General features: G+C 37.9%; 1 protein-coding gene across 1 annotated transcript in view; it reads left to right on the top strand.

Moving 5' to 3' along the window:
* The first annotated feature begins 11328 nt into the window (after positions 1-11328).
* The window catches only part of DNAH5 (dynein axonemal heavy chain 5), a 113665-nt gene continuing 106053 nt past the window's right edge, over positions 11329-18940 (top strand). The window contains exons 1-4 of the mRNA XM_072328870.1: positions 11329-11385; positions 15139-15273; positions 16965-17054; positions 18693-18848. Coding sequence (XP_072184971.1) covers positions 11329-11385; positions 15139-15273; positions 16965-17054; positions 18693-18848 — 438 coding nt within the window. The remainder of the gene's footprint in view (positions 11386-15138; positions 15274-16964; positions 17055-18692; positions 18849-18940) is intronic.

Below are 18940 nucleotides of genomic sequence, written 5' to 3'. Positions count from 1 at the left end.
CTGTCTTGATATATCTATTATGTCCATATATATTTTTCCTCGTCTGATAGTAAGCTAATTTTTGCTATATGACAATCATGTCCAAGAGACATGTAAATTACCAGTTTATCTTTACAGAGAAAAGTTCCAGTTGTTTACGTCATCCATTCAAAAAACCATGAATAAATAATAAAAAAATCAGCTTGTTCCTTCTGGTCACTTCTTGGATGCCAATGGACAAAATGTTCTTTCTTTTCTTTACTAAGATTATGATCATAATTGTGGTGGATTTAAGTCTCTGCAGGCCTGCCATTCCTGTGCCTTGATTGATGGAGGAACAAATGAGACTAGGGAACTCCTGGAATGCCCAGAATGGCATGTGGATGGACTCTGCTAGAGTACTTCTTCCTTGATATTGTTTGACAGATTGCCTTTCAGGAACTGTAACGAGGTACAGTTCTACATCAGTCTCATTAATTTGCCCAATAAATTATAATAAAATATAAAGTAATTCCTCATGTAGCCAAATGTGACCATGGATGTGTGAAGATTTTATCATAGTTCTATTCTGTTTGATTAATTTTATTGGCATCAGAGAGATGGATAATTGCTATGTACCTCTTCTATTGAGAACCATTAGTTTTAATTGCTTTCGGATACAATACAAGCCTGTCTTACCTTGAATACTGTGGTCTAGCAACTGCTGTAGATCCACCCTAATCTGGCTAACAGAGGTAGAGTTAACATCACCGTTATCATTAAGATATCACTAGATTCTTTTTTTTTTTTTTTTTTTTTTTTTTTTCCATGGCCACAGTACATGGACAGAAAAGCAACTGTTGTAACTGAACACTTGTACTGTAAAGGAAAGAGTAGATTTTGCACTTGTGGTCATGGTGACAGAGACAGAAAACAAATTAGGATTTAGAGCCTCTTCGATCTAGAATTAGATGTATTCGAGTGTCTGGGACTATCTCTCCCTCTAGTGGTCAGTTTATATAAAAACATGAAAACTACGATTATTCTCATTTAATTCATTTATTTATTTTTATTTTGTTCACGACTTCAGATAGAGGCAAGCAAATTGATTTTTTTATTCCGCTGGATTCAAGTAAAAGGGTAATGAAAAACAGGATAAGATTTGAATGTTGTGAGTATCATAAAAGCTTGATAGATTTAAATGTCAAAGGCATCTTGAGTTTGCTTAGACACACGAGCAAGAGTGTAATGTCTGAACAATCCTTTCATTCAACCCAGAGTTAGTTAAGCAACATCTGGAACGTTGTGGGTTTTTTTTTTTCTATAAATTAAAATTGGAACAAAAAATATTTATATGCTTAAACCTTTTCTGTAGGTAATAGCTGTCAAACATGTGCAACAAACTTCAGTTATAGAAATGTGTGATAGTAATTATCTCAGTGAAATAGAGTTCTGTTTTTGAAAGCATCAACACTGTGCATAGATAAACAGCCTGACATCCATTTACAAGGATGTCAATAGTTCACTGGATGAGAAAAGAGCAGTGGTTGTTGTTTATCTTGATTCTACTGTCCAACTTTGGTTATGGGACTATCTCCTCTAAGACATTCACAAATTAATAAAGTATGGGCTAGAGAAATTCAAACTGAGATGGACAGGAAAATGGTAGAGTTGCCAAGCTCAGCTTGTTGTGGTCAGCAGCACAAAATCCAAGTGAAAAACTGTCAAAAGTGGTATACTCCAGGAGTCACATATAATTTAACCTCTTCATCAATGGTCTAAATGATGAGGCCCTCAGAGAATGTGTGGATGATACAAATCTGGAAGGGACAAGGTGTCTGTGCCATCCTTTAAGGGGCCCTCAACAGGTTGGAGGTAGGGCACAACAGGAATTTCCTAAAGTTCAACAAAAGGATATATGAAATTCTGCACCTGGGGAGAAATAATGTCACACACAATTCAGGGACTGACCAACTCTAAAGCAACTTTGAAGATACGGACTTGTTGTTCTTGGTGGACTATGGGCCAGAAGTGTGCTCTTGAAGTAAAAAAAATCACCAGCTGCATCACAGTCTGCATTAGGAATAACACTGCCTGCAAGTCAAGGGACATGATCCTTCCTTTTGATTCACACATAGTGAGGCTACATCTGGAATATCATGTCCATTTCTTGGCTCCCTAGTGCAAGAGACACATGAACTTATTGGAATAAGAGAAGCAATGCCCACAAAGATGATTAATGGACTGGAGCACCTGTCATATGAGGAGAGGCTAGGAAAGTTGGGACTGCTCAGACTGGTGAAGGGAAGGTTCAGAGGGATCCTATCAGTGTGTATAAACACCTGAAAGGAGAGCCAAAAAATGTACTATGAAGGTGGCAAAGCAGTGTAACAGGTTGCTAAGATATTTTAAATCTCCACCAATAGAGATATTAAAACCTCAACATAGTCCTGGGCAATCTGTTTCTTGTTGACCTGCTTTGAGCTGTGGTTTGGAATAGACAGACTCCATAGGTCCCCTCTGTTTCAGTACTTCTGTGATTCTGCATTACAGTGGAACCTTCGGTACCATTACTGATACTACAGTCTCAATGAAGAGATGATATGTTTGTCCCAAGAGTTACAAAAAATTATAGAGAAAACATTAGTGATAAGGAGGAGTGTGAAATATTGAAATGTTTATAATGAACAAACCAAGGAGAGAGGAAACAAAAAAGGAGTGACGCAGAATGAGCAAAGTATATAGCAACAATTAGTGGCTTAGGGAACACCACAATATTTAGTGCTTTTTTCTTTGGCCTTTATAAATTGCTATAGCTGACATGTCTGTAATAAAAAGATGTACGAATACAGCCAGAATAGCCAAGGATCACATTCAAGAAATATTGTGAAATATTTACATAATTGAGAGCTATTACAAAATATCAACTTCCGTCCAAAACAAACAAACAAATAAGCAAACAAATAAACAAAAACCCTGTCTCACAAAAAGATCACACACGTGCACACTGAAGCAAAGAAACAAAACAATCTGGGAAATGAAATATGCTTTTGACTGAGAACAGTCTCCAAACTGAGATCAGGTATTTATTGATTTTTGAGAACTATCTGTAATGAATGGTAGAATCTCAGGGACTTGAAGAATTGTATGTGAAATCCTTTGGCTATCAAAAAGAATACAGAATCAATCAAAAAAGGAGTAGATACTGTCTGCTTGTGATTTAAAATGCTAAATTTGAACCATTAGCAAGAAGCTGTTCCTTCTTCTCTATGGCTTCTAGGAACATCCTTCACATGTCATGTTTCATACACACTCATACACAACAGAATCAAGGAATTCCAAAGAAATGCTGAAATCATTTGCTCTTGGTGAAATCAATCAGCTTCTTTCCAGGAGAAAACAAATGTAGGGAGCAAACAACATTTTCCATGGGAGAGAAGTGAGAGGACAGCTGTGTGGGGCTTAGCTATCCTCTCAGGGATAACTCACAACAAACACACTAAAAATTACGATTAGGAAGGTGTATTTTTTCTGTCTAGTCACTGAAGAAAAGATGACAAAATGTCTACTCTGAAGGAATAATTGATGTTAGTAACGAACTAATGAAATGGACAAAATGAGATCTGGTTCAGGCTCTCTGGGTGGTTTCTGTAGTCTCTACCTTCCAGATTTATTTTTTTAAGAGCAAGCTGGAAATTCCTGTTAGAGATTGTTAAGGAATGGCTGGGCCAAGACATTGAGTATCTGCAGGTCTGCTGCAGCCCTGTGTGTGCACATTTCCACTGAAAGATGATCAGGAGGCTCCTGACTCCTCAGGTGCATCAAAAGGAGTGGGAGAGATGGCGAAATATCAGCCTCTGGTTTGGGTTTCTTACCAATTTCACAAAGAACCTCAGGTTTGTTTTTTTTTTTTTTTGCTCCTGAATCTATTGTCTGCTTTTCACTCTTAGTTTTCAGCTGTTGTGTGGACATAGAATCCAGGTGAGCAAAAGCTGCTAATGCCTCAGTGTCAGGTTGCACATAATTAGTCTGCTGTTCATGTATATTTAATCTTAGATAGCTTTCTGTACTGTTGTGCATTTCCTGTAGTGTACCACCCTAATTTCTTCCTCCTGTCAAGAAGTTGAAGGGAAGGAGATCTCCTCATCCACCCCTTTGTTTACAAACACGTTTGGTTTATAGACAGGCAATTAACAGATTGCTCTGTGTAACCAGGTGTCAGAGATCTTTATTTTCACTTGCAGGTTATGGGAGAGAAACAGCAGCACAGCCTGGAAGGCCGGGCCACCACACAGCGATGACGGCCTCAAGCCCGCCCACCGCGGAGCTGCGGCCCTCTGGGGTCGACAGGGGGCGGCGGTGGCGGCCGCAGAGCCCCTCGTCATAGCAACGGCGGCAGGCGATGGCGGCGGAGGGGCAGCAGCAGCGGCGGCGACGGCTGGGTACGGTCACCTCACCCTCGGACCGGCGCCTTCCCGGGGTGCAGACCCCAGTGGGGTCGGTCTGCCGCCACGAGGCTCCCGGCTTGGCCACGACGCCGCTGGAGAGCGGCAAGGAGGTGCAGGTGCGGGGCGGGGGAGGAAAACAAACGGGGTCCCGTGGGCGGCCCCGGGGCACAGTGTGTAGAGGAGGTCGTGCTGGTGAGGGACTCATGTCAGCGTCTGAAGCGGAAGATAAAGTTTGCGTCCCGCTAGGACTGTTCACATGGCGTGTATTCTGCTCTCCCGTGCTCGTTCCGTAGAGCTTAGCAGCTACTAGGTACCTGCTTGTGTTTCCCGAGATAGCTGTGGTTTGATAAAAGAAGGTCAGAGGAGGTGACTTCCGTGGTGCCATCTCTCTGAGAAGCTATCTCTGTAATAGAATTCACATACTGTTACAAACCAGACAAAATTATCTCCTGGGCAGCTGTTGGCAATAGTTGGTGATGAGACTTCAGGCATAAGATCTAAGCTGTAGCTCTCACAGGAAGAGGGAAAGGGGATGCTTTAGGGGGCTACTGGGAAAAGAGAATACGATGTGGAGCACCTCTCCTATGGGGAAAGCTTGAGAGAGTTGGTCTTGTTTAGCTTGGAGAACAGAAGGTTCTGGGGAGACCTCACTGATGCCTTCCAGAACTCGAAGTACTTGCATGTAGTTCCCAGTGTTGAGGGACGGTTGGATTCCCTTCGATTCCCGTAATATTACAGCAATACAAATACACCTAACTTAACTTTTAAAGTAATTCCAGGATGAATCCAAACACCAACTGGCTAATGTTTCTGTACAGCTGCAAAAATCACAAGAGAAACTATTAAAAAGTTACACTTTGATCATAGCATTATTCAGCTGAAAATCTGACTGCCTCATTTTCTTTTTGCTTTCATGGATATCTAGCTGTGGGACTATATAGTCATTTTTTATTTTGAATTCAGTGTACAGTCTGATTATATCTAATATTTAATGCCTTCGTGGGCTGGAGATTTTTGTTCAGACGTGTTTCAGCAGTCATACCATAGCATGTCTTTCCTAAGAATAATCCCGTATTCAGCAATGTACACCAAAACTGAATAGGGAAGAAAGCTGCATGATTTGTGACTTTCTAAGGACACTTGCAAAGACACAATGAGAGATGGTTTCAGCTACAGAAAGTGAAAAGAAAAAAATGTGTGCAAAGACAGACCATATCTTTAAATATGCAATGAAAATAAATAATTTTATTTATCTATTTATTTGACTTATCTCTCTGTTTGTGGGAGGTGATTCTATCTCTCTAATCTCATATGACCCCACCTGGAGTACTGTGTCCAGTTCTGGGGCCCACAATGAAAGGACATGGAGCTGCTGGAGTGGGTCCAGAGGAGGACCACAAAGATGATCAGAGGGCTGGAGCACCTCCTGTATAGGGATAGGCTGAGAGAGCTGGAACTCTTCTGCCTGGAGAAGAGAAGGCTCTGGGGGACCTCACAGGAGCGGCCTTCCTGTGCCTGAAGGAGGCCTACAGGAAAGCTGGGGAGAGACTTTTAATAAGAGCACATCGCAACAGGATGAGGGGAAATGGCTTTAAACTGGGAGAGGGTAGATTTAGATTAGATATCAGGAAGAAATTCTGTGCTGTAAGGGTGGTGAGACACTGGAACAGGTTGCCCAGTGAGGTTGTGGATGCCCCATCCCTGGAAGCGTTCAAGGCCAGGCTGGATGGGACTTTGAAAACCTGGTCTAGAGGGAGGTGTCCCTGCCTATAGCAGGGAGTTGGAACTAGCTGATCTTAGATGTCCCTTCCAACCCAAACCATTCTATGATTCTATACTGTGATTCTCTGATTGTTACATGGTCTGCTTTGCCTAATGTGAGCAAACATGTTATATGCTTAGCTAGCATCCAGGTCTCCAGCATAAGATCTTACATGAGTTGCATAGTTGTCAGTAGTAGCAAAAATATCAGACAAATTTTCACTTTTACAAAATGTGTCTGTAAGTATCATATGTGTTTGTTAGGCTTGATGCCACCTTAGACTTAAAAGGGAGAGAAATGATAACACATGATCCGATGTTAAGTCTTGGAGACCCATACTTAGAGCCATGAAGAGTGGCTAACTCTTAGATTGTGAGATGCTTAAGTAGTTATAGAGCAGAGATGCAATTCAAAACACAGCCATACCAGTTCTTCAGCTCTTGGATGTACAGATGATGTGCTGTCTCTCTGTTGCCTTGAAAGTGGAAAAGCAAAAGCAACGTTTCTGTAAGACACAATTGTTCACATTGATATGGCCTGTTGAAAGCCCACTGGAGAGAATGTTATCTCCAAACATGAAGCAGATAGAACAGAAATGCTACTTGGCTTAACACTACATGCTACACAAATAATTAGCAGTTCTTTACAGTAAAAATAGTCTTTTTTTTTTTTTTTTTTTTTTTTTTTTTTTTTTTTCCTTTTCTTGAAGTTAAATACTTTGTTTAAAATACTTATATTCTGCAAATCATGGAAACGAAATGTTTCATGGCTTTCTAGAAAATATACACGAACAGCACTTCTTAGCATCAAATTGTTGACCCCACATGGCATAAATACAAAGCAATCTATGGGAATACAGCACTACAGCTTCTGTTTTACTGATCAAGAAGTTGAAATTTCAGCTCTAGGAAGGATCAGGATATACTTACTATGTTTCTGGTAATGTACTGACTTGTTTGCATATCATAGAGTGAGACAATCAATTCTTACAGAGAAATGATGATAAAAAGCACATCTCGAGATTCCTGCAGAAAGAAAGTATGCTTAGATTGGATTAGGAATGGATACATATTTTCACTGCTATGTAGTGTAGCAATATGTTACTGCGAGGTAGAGGGATGAAGAAGCTAGCATGAACAAATGCCTGTGGAATAGAGATGGAACACGGTTCTAATCTGCATAAATCTGAAGAAGCATGATATAGAGCAAACAAAGCCTGAAGGAAAAGCTTTTAAAGGAACTGAGTACTTGTGAGTTGATAGTATAACTCAAAGACTTTGCAAAATAACCTCAAGCTAAAGGAATTTTTACAATACAACTTTGACTGATGACATTTCCATAGTATTCTAGTTGGAAGCTAGTGAGCATATATATATTAGAAATTTGTTTTGGAAGTCTACAACTCAAATTTGTTAATTTGTGTAATAATGAAATCTGATAGAGTTGTTGGTAACCATCATTGTAATACAGTAATTTTCAACATAATTTTTGTCATCATGGACCAACTAGTATAGTACTTTCTGCTGTGTAGGGTACAGATATGTTCATTCAGAGTTCAAGTGTTTTTCTTATTCTGGAACTCTTTTCACAGTAGTTAAAGTAAACCTTCCTCCAGCAGGAGCCCTCAAGGATTGTAAAGTAGCTGCATACTTTGAGAGCTCAACTGAAAGATTGAGCTGACTGTACTGAAACCAACAAAGGAGCACACAAATTCAGTGTCTGAGTTTCATCACTGTCGTTCCTGCTTAGACTTGTTAGAAGGTCATAATCTTGCATATTAATGTTACATCTATGCCTGTGAATGGAGAACAAGAAGAATGTTCATAACAAATTGGGAATTATCTTCTTAAAATTCCTCATGACTTGGAAGTATCTGTTGTGATGCTTTGAAGTATTGCTGTTGTAGTAGTGAAATTATATTTTTATATAAAAATGTAGAAAGAATGGATGGCTGTACTGCAGAACATGTCATCTGATGCGAGATAATATATCATAAGCACTGCATTTGTAGTGAACTAAGTGGGCAGATTGCACCTTGCCCCATCAAGAGGGATAAGCAAGCTTCTGTAAAGTATCTGTGACAGCTCTGTATCTAACAAAAATGGCCAAAGTCTGGGGACTGGAGGTGCAAATAAGAGCATATGAGATGCTATAAAATGTTCATCTGCATTTGCAGCTTTTTTACAGCTAACTACTGGAGATGAATTTATTGAAAGCACTCTTTTGTTGACCTTGAAATACAAATGAATAGGTGCGTCTTCCCTTTCTGTGGAAGGGAAATGCCTTGCAGAACAATGAAGACAGGAACTGCATCCCCCACATTCACAATATTGTCCATTCCAGAACTCATGACATGACCTCTGTTTTGATTGCTGGCAAGTTTCTTAGAAACATGTCAAAGAAATAGTGTCATAATCTCAGATATTGCTGCCATGTTGCAGAATTTTGGTGTAGAAGCTTCTAGTAGCTGCATAGATATCACATAGTTGGTCAGAATTAGATGCTTTGTTGTTTCAGTATTTTTTTCTTCCTTTAGTAGTTTCAATATTGTTTTTTTTTTTTTTTATTTCCTCCTCTGGTGAGTTTTACCGTGACCCACTGACATGTAAATCAATATGTGAATGGAACCCTGAATGGGTTGAACAGGTTAGCTGATCATGGTTGTAGAGAGGTAGGCCAGAGCACAACTCAGACTTATTATAGAACCACATATTTGGTGGCTGACACACTTTTAGTGTTGCTCTTTGAATCTGCTGTTCTGGTAGTGCTAGTTACCCATCAGTGTGGGCATAACTGCTTATACTAAAATTAGATGTAATTTAGACCTTTTAAAATGAACAAGGAAAGCTCCTTCTTAGAGGTCAACAGGAGTGTTGACAACATTTTTATTCTGCTCTGCAGGCAGCCTCTGCTCTGTCATATGCTTTGAGGATGCAGGGCTCCTGGCATTTTATCAAGTGAATATATTGATTGAAACTGCATGCTTTTCAATGGCTACTAGCTTTTCTTCAGGCTGCTTTTAAAAACTCCCCTCTTGTCCTCTTTTTCAAGGGTCAGATATTTCTAAACATGCTTTTTTCACAGCTGTTCAATTTTAGCTCTGTCTCCAGCTTCCAATGACTCTGGACCTTGTTTCTCTCTCAGTCTTAAATTACATGTTGAGGATTTATCCTTCTCATTAGACAGTGCTACCTGAGGTAGCAAGGATGTTTTAGGGGTGCTTGAAGAACATGATGGCCACAATATCCAAGAATAACTGATAGTAGGAAAGGGCAGAGAGGGTGAGAGATTCTGTAGCTCTAATGGAAAATATATTACTTGCCTGGTTACTTGAACTGAAATCTGTCTGTCCCTCAGAATGCTTTATTTATGAAATATCCCTGCTGTAGTGGCTGCCAATCTGATAGTTTGAATTAGTAATTATTTGGTAGGACCCAAACATCCTATCTATTCCTGTAATAGATTGGATGTTTGTAATAGAAGGGTAATTAATTTATTTTAGGTGTTGATATGCTTCTGTCTATTTAAATATTCAGTATTTTTTACAGCATTTTAAATTGAATTTTATTTTCTTAGCAGTGCAGGAAATAGGCAAACAGAGCCTGGAGAACTAATGTCTCGCATAAAACAAAACAGGGAATTACACTCATTCTTCCTACATGATAGTAAAATTCTGCCTGTTCAGAAGCAAGATGACATTATTTACCTTAGCCATATCTTTTATCTAATCAAACAAGTAGGTTGAAGAGATATTCTGATTCAGTAGAAATAGTATTTTTCAGCAATGATTGATTGAATACGTTGAAGCTTTGGTTTTGTTTAACAAAGCAGCTTTAAAAATCCTTGTCTCAGTTAAAGATATTGAAACCTCAGCTTGTTTGACTTTTAAGGAAGCTCAAGTGCATTAAGAAAGTCTACCTTGAGCTTTGATTGCTTTCATTGCAGTTATATTAAAATAGTACAGCAGAGAGTGATAGGCTTTTCTTTAAGTTCTGCCACTTTTATTTAGTGTGGATAATTATCTGTGATCTATAAGTGATCATGTCCATAAAAGACAACTTTGTATTTCACTTTTCAAATATTACCACAGCTCTGTTTCATGGTCTTTGAAAAACAGCATAAATATAATGTGCACTTAAGGCTCTCAACCACGAGATGGCAGCTAATTACCCATAATGAAAGAAAACTCACTGCTGGAGCTCTGCATTATAACGCCATCAAAAAAATCTTAGCATGGTGAAATGAACTTTCATAATCTAGCAGCTAATACAAGAACTTAATGTTCTGAAAGACATGTAATGGCACATGGAGAACCAAAACAATGACTGCCAACCACCAAAAAAGATTTCTTAGTGTCACATCTTGTGCGACCAACCTGATTATTTTCTATGACAAGATTATTACTGTATGAAGAAAGGGAAGGCAATAGTTATTCTTTGTCCTAACTCTAGCAAGGTGTCTGATTTTTTTTTTTTTTTTTTTTTTGAGAAGAAAAACCCCAATGTTCATTGCTGAAGAAAAACAGTTTCATTAAGCACCCAATTTACAACTGAAAAATAACTGAGACTGAGTTTGCTTGTATAAAAACTATAAATAAAAACGTGATAGTTTAGTAGTCTGTAGGTAATAGCTATTTGAAAACTGCTTGACTGCTGTTGCTATATATTTAAACAGTCACCTGTGACAAGGAAACAAAGATGTCTGTTGACATGAGGATTACTTAAGAAGGCTAAACACAAATCAGATATTGACTTTTGCAAATGGTTATGTTGCCCTTGAGCATGATGAATTGTATTGAGTGGTGTTTATATATAAACAATATCACCTTAACAACACTGAGGTTGGTAGCAGTGGTTTTCAACTGCAGAACCACAGGCAGTATATTCTCTAGTTTCTAAGTTCAGTCTTCAAGTAACTTAAATGCATATTAGGACTGAATTAAGGAGGAAGAAAAAATGATGCAGAGCTAAGCTTAGTAATTGTTAACTTTTTAGGTCTTTACCGTATTTTCTAGTTTTTGGTTTTTCTTTTGGTATTCCTACAGAACAGGAATGAAACAAATGTGAACAAACAGCTGGGGGGAGAGTGCAAACTGATGAATGAAGAATCTTATATCATAGTTTAAGGCTTATATGGAAAATGTTTGTATTAAATAGTAAAATGTTTAGAGCTGGAAGAAAGCAACTTTGGAAGCAGAGCATTGGCAGAGTTATAAAGGTAAGGAAAACAGAACTGTGGATTAAGTCCAGACTAGTAATGATGTAGCTTGAGTAAATGCTTGAACTGGGGTGGAGGGTCTGTTTTAACATATGTTTTAAAATACTATAAGTGAATGGTATTTCATAAAACACTCTAATTACACATTGTTTTTGAAAGCAAAATACAGCATTTGGGATAGGTGTATGTCAGAGGCAGGTGTTCTTTTGTTCATCTAGTCTTGTAAATGGATCAACCAGTCTGATAAGTTAATTGGTAGGATATCAACCAAGGCTTAGTTGCACAATTTGTTTGGAAAGGCAAGTTTGTACTCAGAGGTATTCATACATGATTTGCTCAAAAATACCTGCTGTTTATTTCCTTGGAAACTAAAACAGGTACAGAGAACACAATAACACTCTTTGATAGAGCAAATTCTTAGCTACAAAACACTATTTTTCAACACAGTCACCACAATTAGCTATGCTTTTTCATCAATCATGAACAGGAACCTGTATGCCACACTTGTAAAAATCTGTACCAGGGGAAGTGATCCACTGTTGCTGTTGCTACAATAGAAGACCCTTGTACTTAATCTTGGAAACTGGCTATTTTAACAAATTCTTCTTGTGCTAATAAAATGTTTTAACAAGTGTTGGAAGCTCTGCTTGATATTTGTCATCTAAGAGCCAGTTGAGGAGACTACTTTGATTCTGTAGGGTGCATGTTTTTTGGAGATGAGAAAATGAGTAGTTGTATCCCTGCTGAAAAGTCAGAGTACTCAAAAATTGTAAGAAAATTGTTTGCAGTTCACTTCTTCTACAGTGAAATCCATGAGCAATATAAAGCATCTTAACATGTTGAGGGAGATACAGAGGATTATAATGTTGGTTAAATACATTCCAGATAAGATAGTAGATTGACAATAGAACTCTCGTGTTTTGACTCTTTTACTATTGAACTTGAATTGTTTTAAAAATTTTAACTTGCTACTCATTTGTTGCTTCAGACTGAGGATGTTATGTTTATGGGTTTAAACAAGTATCAAAATGGACTTAAGAATCGTTTATTTATTCTGTTTGAGGAGTAGATGCCTACTGAAATCTGTTTCCTGTGCTGAAGCATTGGTATCTAGCTATTAGAAATTTAAAAGTTTGTATAAAGTAGATTCACCGAATCATTAAGGTTGAAAAAGACTGCTAAAGATCACCTAGTCTAACCATCCACCCCATCCATCACCACTGTACCCACTAACCCATGTACCACAGTGCCACATCTAAACTTTTCTTGAAAAACTCCAGGTTAAAGCAAGTTAGTAATTACAGCTGGACTAATGATCCAGAGGACCTTTTAATTATTTTAACTGCAGAACACAGTCTGTATAATATAGATTTTATTACTTTCTTAGGTAAGGGCAAGGAGATGGAGGAGAGAGAAGACCCTACAAATGAAAAGTGGCTGTGTTGCTGTTCTTTAAATGAAGAACTAATGTTAAGATGTACTATATAAAAACATGGTCAATCCTTCAAGATATCTGAGTGAGAAAGGATTAATCTCTTGGTAATGGAAATCTCACTTCCCCCAGGCAGCTAAACGTTATGAATAGGCTTTGTTGTATGACCTTGATCAGCTGATACTCTTTGGGGTTTGCTTCTACAGGTTACTATGCATACCAACAATTTCTCACTTAAATGTACAAACAGTAGTATATGTGTGTGAGCAGTGAGCACCTTCAAACCTCGCTCTTTCAGCGTTCTCTTAGATTGTGTTCATCTGAAGTATGTAAACTTGCTTATTTGTTAGAGAACACCTTAACTGAGGAAGAGAAAATATTTTTAGAAGTAGTAGATTATCAAGATATGGAAGCATGACAGACTGTGCGTGTTCTTGAGCTGTTTTGCAGAGAACTATCAGGGAAAAATTACCAGAGAAAAATTTAACAGGGAAAAAAAACACATGTAACTGACATTAATTAGGGAGATATCCACCAGAACAATGCAAATGCCTTACAAAAGTGACACATGATGAACGCAAGTGAATGTCTTAGCTTTTTGAGAACTGTAGCTTTTCTATCTTGCTAATTGTCTGTGTTCTCTAGGGATGGTTAATTGATCTTTTAGAGATTTATGATGTACTAACAAATGCTTAGACATCAAATATTGCTCAATTCTATGTGAACTTCTATACACAACAGTTAAAAGGTATGCTATAGGACTTGGGAGACTGCAATTATCGGATTGAATTAGAAAACATTAGCAGAAGTGAAATTAACATTGAGACATGATTGTGTAGTTTGAGAAAGTACTCATGATTTCAGCCTAAATAAACAGCAGCTTGGGGGATAAGTGGAGGCTGTGAGCACACGAAGGGTTTATAGGTATGGGTGGAGTATATGAGAGAAATGATAACCTGTGTAAGATGAATTTTGTTTGCTGCAATGTATCTGGAACTCTGTGCTGAAAACATTGCAGAGTACAAAAATTAATCTGACTGTGTTTTGAGCAAAATAAAAATATTTTTTTGGTAAATTAAAGAGAAACTAATTGGCTTAGTGCTTATATTTTTCTGTGCTCAAGATGCACAGCCAGTTGTGCTAAAGCTGTTGAAATAGTTCTTGTGTGAGCAGATTTGGCCAAGAAATGGTTGCTTTTTCTATTTAATTAGCAGAAAAAATTAATCCCTTCTTTGAGATATAGGCAAGACCTACATCTAAAACATAGCTAAAACAGCATAAAATATGTACACAAACTAATGTACTATGCACTCTTCAGGCATGTCTGTGTAAGAAATGCTATTTGTATATTTGTCTTTAATCTGGAAAAGCATTTCCAGTACATTCAGCATTTATGCAGATACCCTAGCAATTATGAGTTTACCAAATATCTGAAAATTCCTTCAGGAAGTAGCAAAGAAATGTACATAATGGTATAAAGAGTATTATGCAGGTCCTATTAGCTCTACAGAAGCCTGCAGATAAATCACTTGTGCATACTTCTTACACTTATTAGATTTTTGACAGTCACCAAGGAAATAAAGATTGAACTTAATACCAATAATTCTAAATTTCTTTTGAATATGAAATTATATCAAGTCTTGTAATCCAAAAGCACAATAGTAGCAGTAACTACTTCAGTAGGCTATTTTGTCTACAATATAATGAGGTGTCTTAGATATGGGAATTCAATTTAATTAGAAGAGTAGGCGTACTGCTAGAAGTATGGTATAATAGCAATAGTTAAGCACATTTATAAACACTTGAGTACCTTGAGGCTTGTTGCTGGCTCTACTTCTCATTATATTAAGACATAATGCATGAAATCTCAGCTTCCTCCAGCAGCATTTATCTTTGTTAGTAAACACTTATAATATCTTCCACAAGGAACAAAGAGGGTTCACAATCCCATGTTGATTTGGTGGTGCTATGTGAATAGACTGAAAAACCAAAACTAATAGCTTGAAGTGTATTGAAGATGACTGACAGGATAATGGAGCTGTACCTATAAAATACCTTTTTTTAAAAAAAAAATTATTATTATTTTTAATTTTCCCTAGAGAGACTTTCAACAAATGAGAAACAATGTATAAAAGGCTGGTGATATGGATTTTATGATAAATATGATAATAGAACAGAATTTATGTGCCTAAAATTTTCAACCACAAGTAAGGAAGGCTGCAGTAGTGTTCATTTTTAAAATGAATTCCAAGATTTTCATTATGTTTGTCTTCAAAATTGTGATTTTTGAGTAACTCAAAGCACTTTGTGTTTTACAACAGCAAAAGCTGAAGGAGGAAAGGGAGGCTAAACGTGCTCGGCTGGATGACAGGCACGATTACCTACTGGATATTGTTGCCACCTGTGTGAATCTTGACAAAGCAGAAATAGAAGAAGCTATTCTTGATGGTAACCAGGTAACCTGATTAATTTGCTAAATGAAACTCAGAAGGTGCTTTAAAATTGATGCTACCATCAAATACTTAGTGAGATAGTTGTCAGACTTTGTGGTTTCAGAGATGCAGGAGAGTGCTTTCTGTTCTAGTCTACATATTAATGTTGTTTCCACTAGACTGCTACCAGCATTTTTGAGACTATATTGTGAGCTAGTTTAGGAAGTTAAATCAGCTGAAAGCTACTTGACAAAATAGACTGGCTAGTGATCCCATCAAATACATAAGTGTTTGTGCTGTTACTAGATAAGTGTTACGTGCATTGGAGATGTATTTTGTGATTGTACGGGGCGGCTGCCCCCTGTCACGGGCACAGGTAAATCTAGATAACCCGTGACAGTGATTTGAAAATAAATCACTTTTTATTTTAAACTTAAGTTTTAAAATGTAGGTATTCTCATTTCAGTATGGATATATTGGAAAGATCTGGTGGAAGTCTACAAAGATGGTCAGGAACATAAAGCATGTGAAGTACGAGAAAAGCAAGAACAAGTGATTGAAGGGTTGTCAAGCAGTTACCTGGAATTGCTTGAAGAGTAGTTATAGATGGAGCTAAACTGTTCTCAGCAGACGCAGATCATGTAACTAGGGGCAATAGCCACAAGTTGCAGATTAAGCACTAGGAGATCCTTTTTCCAGGAATGTAAAGTGGCATGGTAATAGGTTGCCAAGTAGGTTGTGGAGTTTCTATCCTTGGAGGCTTTTGAGGCTCAGCTTGGACAAGCATTTGGATGAGCAGAGCTATTATTGGCAAAAAGTGAGGTTAGCCTAACAATCTCGCAAGGCCTTATACAACAATTCTGTGATTCTGTATGAGGCAGGACAATGTGCTGTGCTGAACACTGTCAATGCAAGTTAAAGCACAGAACTTGTTTCAACCTTTTAGCATTTTATCTCTGTCTTGGTTTCCTGAAAAATTATATTGCCTGAGAATAATTTTTAGATGAAGAAAATATTTCCAGCTGTTATACTTGGAAAATACTCTTGAGTAAAATGTTATTACACTTTATTTACCAATTTTATTAGTTGTTTTGACCCTTCTGGAGAGCTCAGCCAAAATTTCCTAAACATACAGCAATTAACTTTCTTCCAACTCCTGTGTAGCCTATACATGAGATCCCTGGGCTGCACAACCAATGCATAGTTCAAGGAAGACTGATGACAGCCTGAAGTGGATGGAGAACTGCAAAATTGGCATGATACTTAAAGTACAAATAAATATAGGCTTTCCCTGTTGCTATGGTATGGAATGTATGCTTTCTGTTTTCAGCTAGTTAGCTGAATGATGGCAAGAATAACATGGGGGAAGGACTTCAGTGAGGTGCTGCTGTACTTTGGCAAATGAAGAAATGCCCTCTGTTTGAGAGATGGTGTGCAGCATATGCATAACTGGTTTCAATAAATAGGAACATGGCCTGACTATGTTCAACTACGTTCAGCAAGGAAAAAAAAGAATTGAATGATTCAATTAAGTAGTGTGTGCTGCTACAGGAAAAAGCCTTTTAAGAAGGCAGTAACTAATTCTGGTGCAATGTTAGTACTAGACATTGGTAACATGATATGTATTTATAAGCACTTTTTGTTAAAAATTTGGGCACATAAAATTTTTGTAGTGGATATGCCAGGGATAAATACTTTCACATCATCTCAAACAGATAGAGCGCATTGACAAATTCTTGGACCCAGGAGGTCTGCGACATCTGATGTTCTACTATCAAGATGTGGAGGCAGCTGATACAGGTAAAGCTACATAGGGTTTACTGCAACATGTTATGTTTCTTCTGAGTAGGTTTGCAAACAAAAGAAAATTGCTGATGTTTTTATTAACTGGGGCTTAAAGCAGGTCAAGTTTCGTCACCCAGGAATACCTGTCCTTGCTCATTAAATTAGGACTGATTAATTACTGAAGCTTATTAGTGCACTTCTACATATTGCTACTGTGCAACAGTGAGGTATTGTTTTTTGATATTAAAAGGGCAACTTTCACATAAAGTGAACAGTGACAAGTGCTCTTCTCCCTCCCTCCCAGTCAAATCATCAGCTTATCTTGGAAGCCCTCCCCATTTCTTGGCACATGACCATCTACTCACATGATCATGTCACATGACAAACTGCTTCGGAATGCCCCTGTTTAGGGTCAGAAGGACTCTTCTTTCACTTCTGCTCTCATCCCCTGCCCCTGAACTTCCCATTTTGCCATAGTTCCTGGGGAGGCCTCCTTATCCCTTACCCTGGAAGCATCTTGTGACTCTTGTAACGAGGACATCCTCCCTTTGCCCATGGCTTCTGTCACAGAGCCTCCAGTGCTATTCCCACTGGAACCAGTCAGGGGCCCCATGGGACTTAAGAGCCTCACTTATTTACCCTGGATGTACAAGAAAAACATAACTGTCAACGTGCATGCTTTAAACTTTCTGGCCCACCCATTCAACTGTCCTAGTGTTGGTTTATTGCCAGTCTTTGACATATCTCAAATGTTATCCGGCTGCTGCCTAAATTTCTTTCAGAAACACTGACACATAGGTAGTACCCACTTTACAGGTCCTTGTTGCTGTGGGGCTCATCAGACTGAATTAGGAAGGAGGAGTGTCACTGTAATATTTTGCCTTGATTGGATGTTGTACTTTAATTAAAGATACCAACAACTATTTATAAAAATCCTATTACAGTGATTCACTGAAAAATAAGTGTATGTATGTGCACATGTGAATTTTTCTCTCAGGCAGTGCTGAAAAACTATTAACAAAAAAATTAACGTAAAAACCCAGACAGTTTATGATAAGACCTTGCTACTTCTTGGTGACTCTTTACAAATGTTTCCAACAGCATAAACCTGTGAGCAGCATATTCATGTTTGGGGAAGAAGAAAGGGCAGGAAAGCCCTTTGTAGCTCCCTCATTTATTTTTCCCCGAGAATCTTTCATGGCATGACATTCCTTGTTTCCAGAAATGTTTCTATTTTTTTCTGTCTTAGACTTAGGTCTGCAGTTTCTTAATGAAAGGCTGTTGGTAACAGCTTATTTGAGGTAAACTACATTTGCTGATTTTTATTTATTTATTTATTTTTTTAAGCAATAGAGCATTATCTGCAACTACACAATGGAGAGGGATTGCTATGGGAGAGCACCTTGACCCTGAAATTTTCATTAGAATGAGCAGAAAACAAATAAATGAATAGAAATAAAAGGCTTTTGATATGAAAATGGCAAAATGAGATGAAATAATTCTAATGGTGCTCTGAGGACTCTCGTTGCTGTGTACATCCATTGGGAAGTCATGTGGTGAATCACCAAGGGATCAGGACTCATAGATACACAATTTAGGAAGTTTTTCTTTGAATAAATAATAATTGTTTATAAAATATTTGTTTTATTTCTACAGAGCATTTTAGCTTTCCAGGAATTAACGCTCACTTGACAAAGAAGAGGAAACCTAAAATATTTGTGACAGAGGGGAAGGAAGTTGCTCTTACTGGTATATGTGTTTTCTTCATTAGATCTAGTGCTCTAAAAGCCATCACAGTTGAGAATATCTATCAGGTGAGAGTTAGTAACTACTGTTCTTTGTGCGTAATCTTGTTGAAAATTGTTTTTTATCTTAGCATATAACTTGACAGTCTTTTACATGGTGA

This window comes from Excalfactoria chinensis, chromosome 2, assembly GCF_039878825.1.
Source record: "Excalfactoria chinensis isolate bCotChi1 chromosome 2, bCotChi1.hap2, whole genome shotgun sequence".
Classification (NCBI taxonomy): domain Eukaryota; kingdom Metazoa; phylum Chordata; class Aves; order Galliformes; family Phasianidae; genus Excalfactoria; species Excalfactoria chinensis.
The sequence above is the reverse complement of the archived record's forward strand: the minus strand, read 5'-3'. Positions and strand labels throughout refer to the sequence as shown.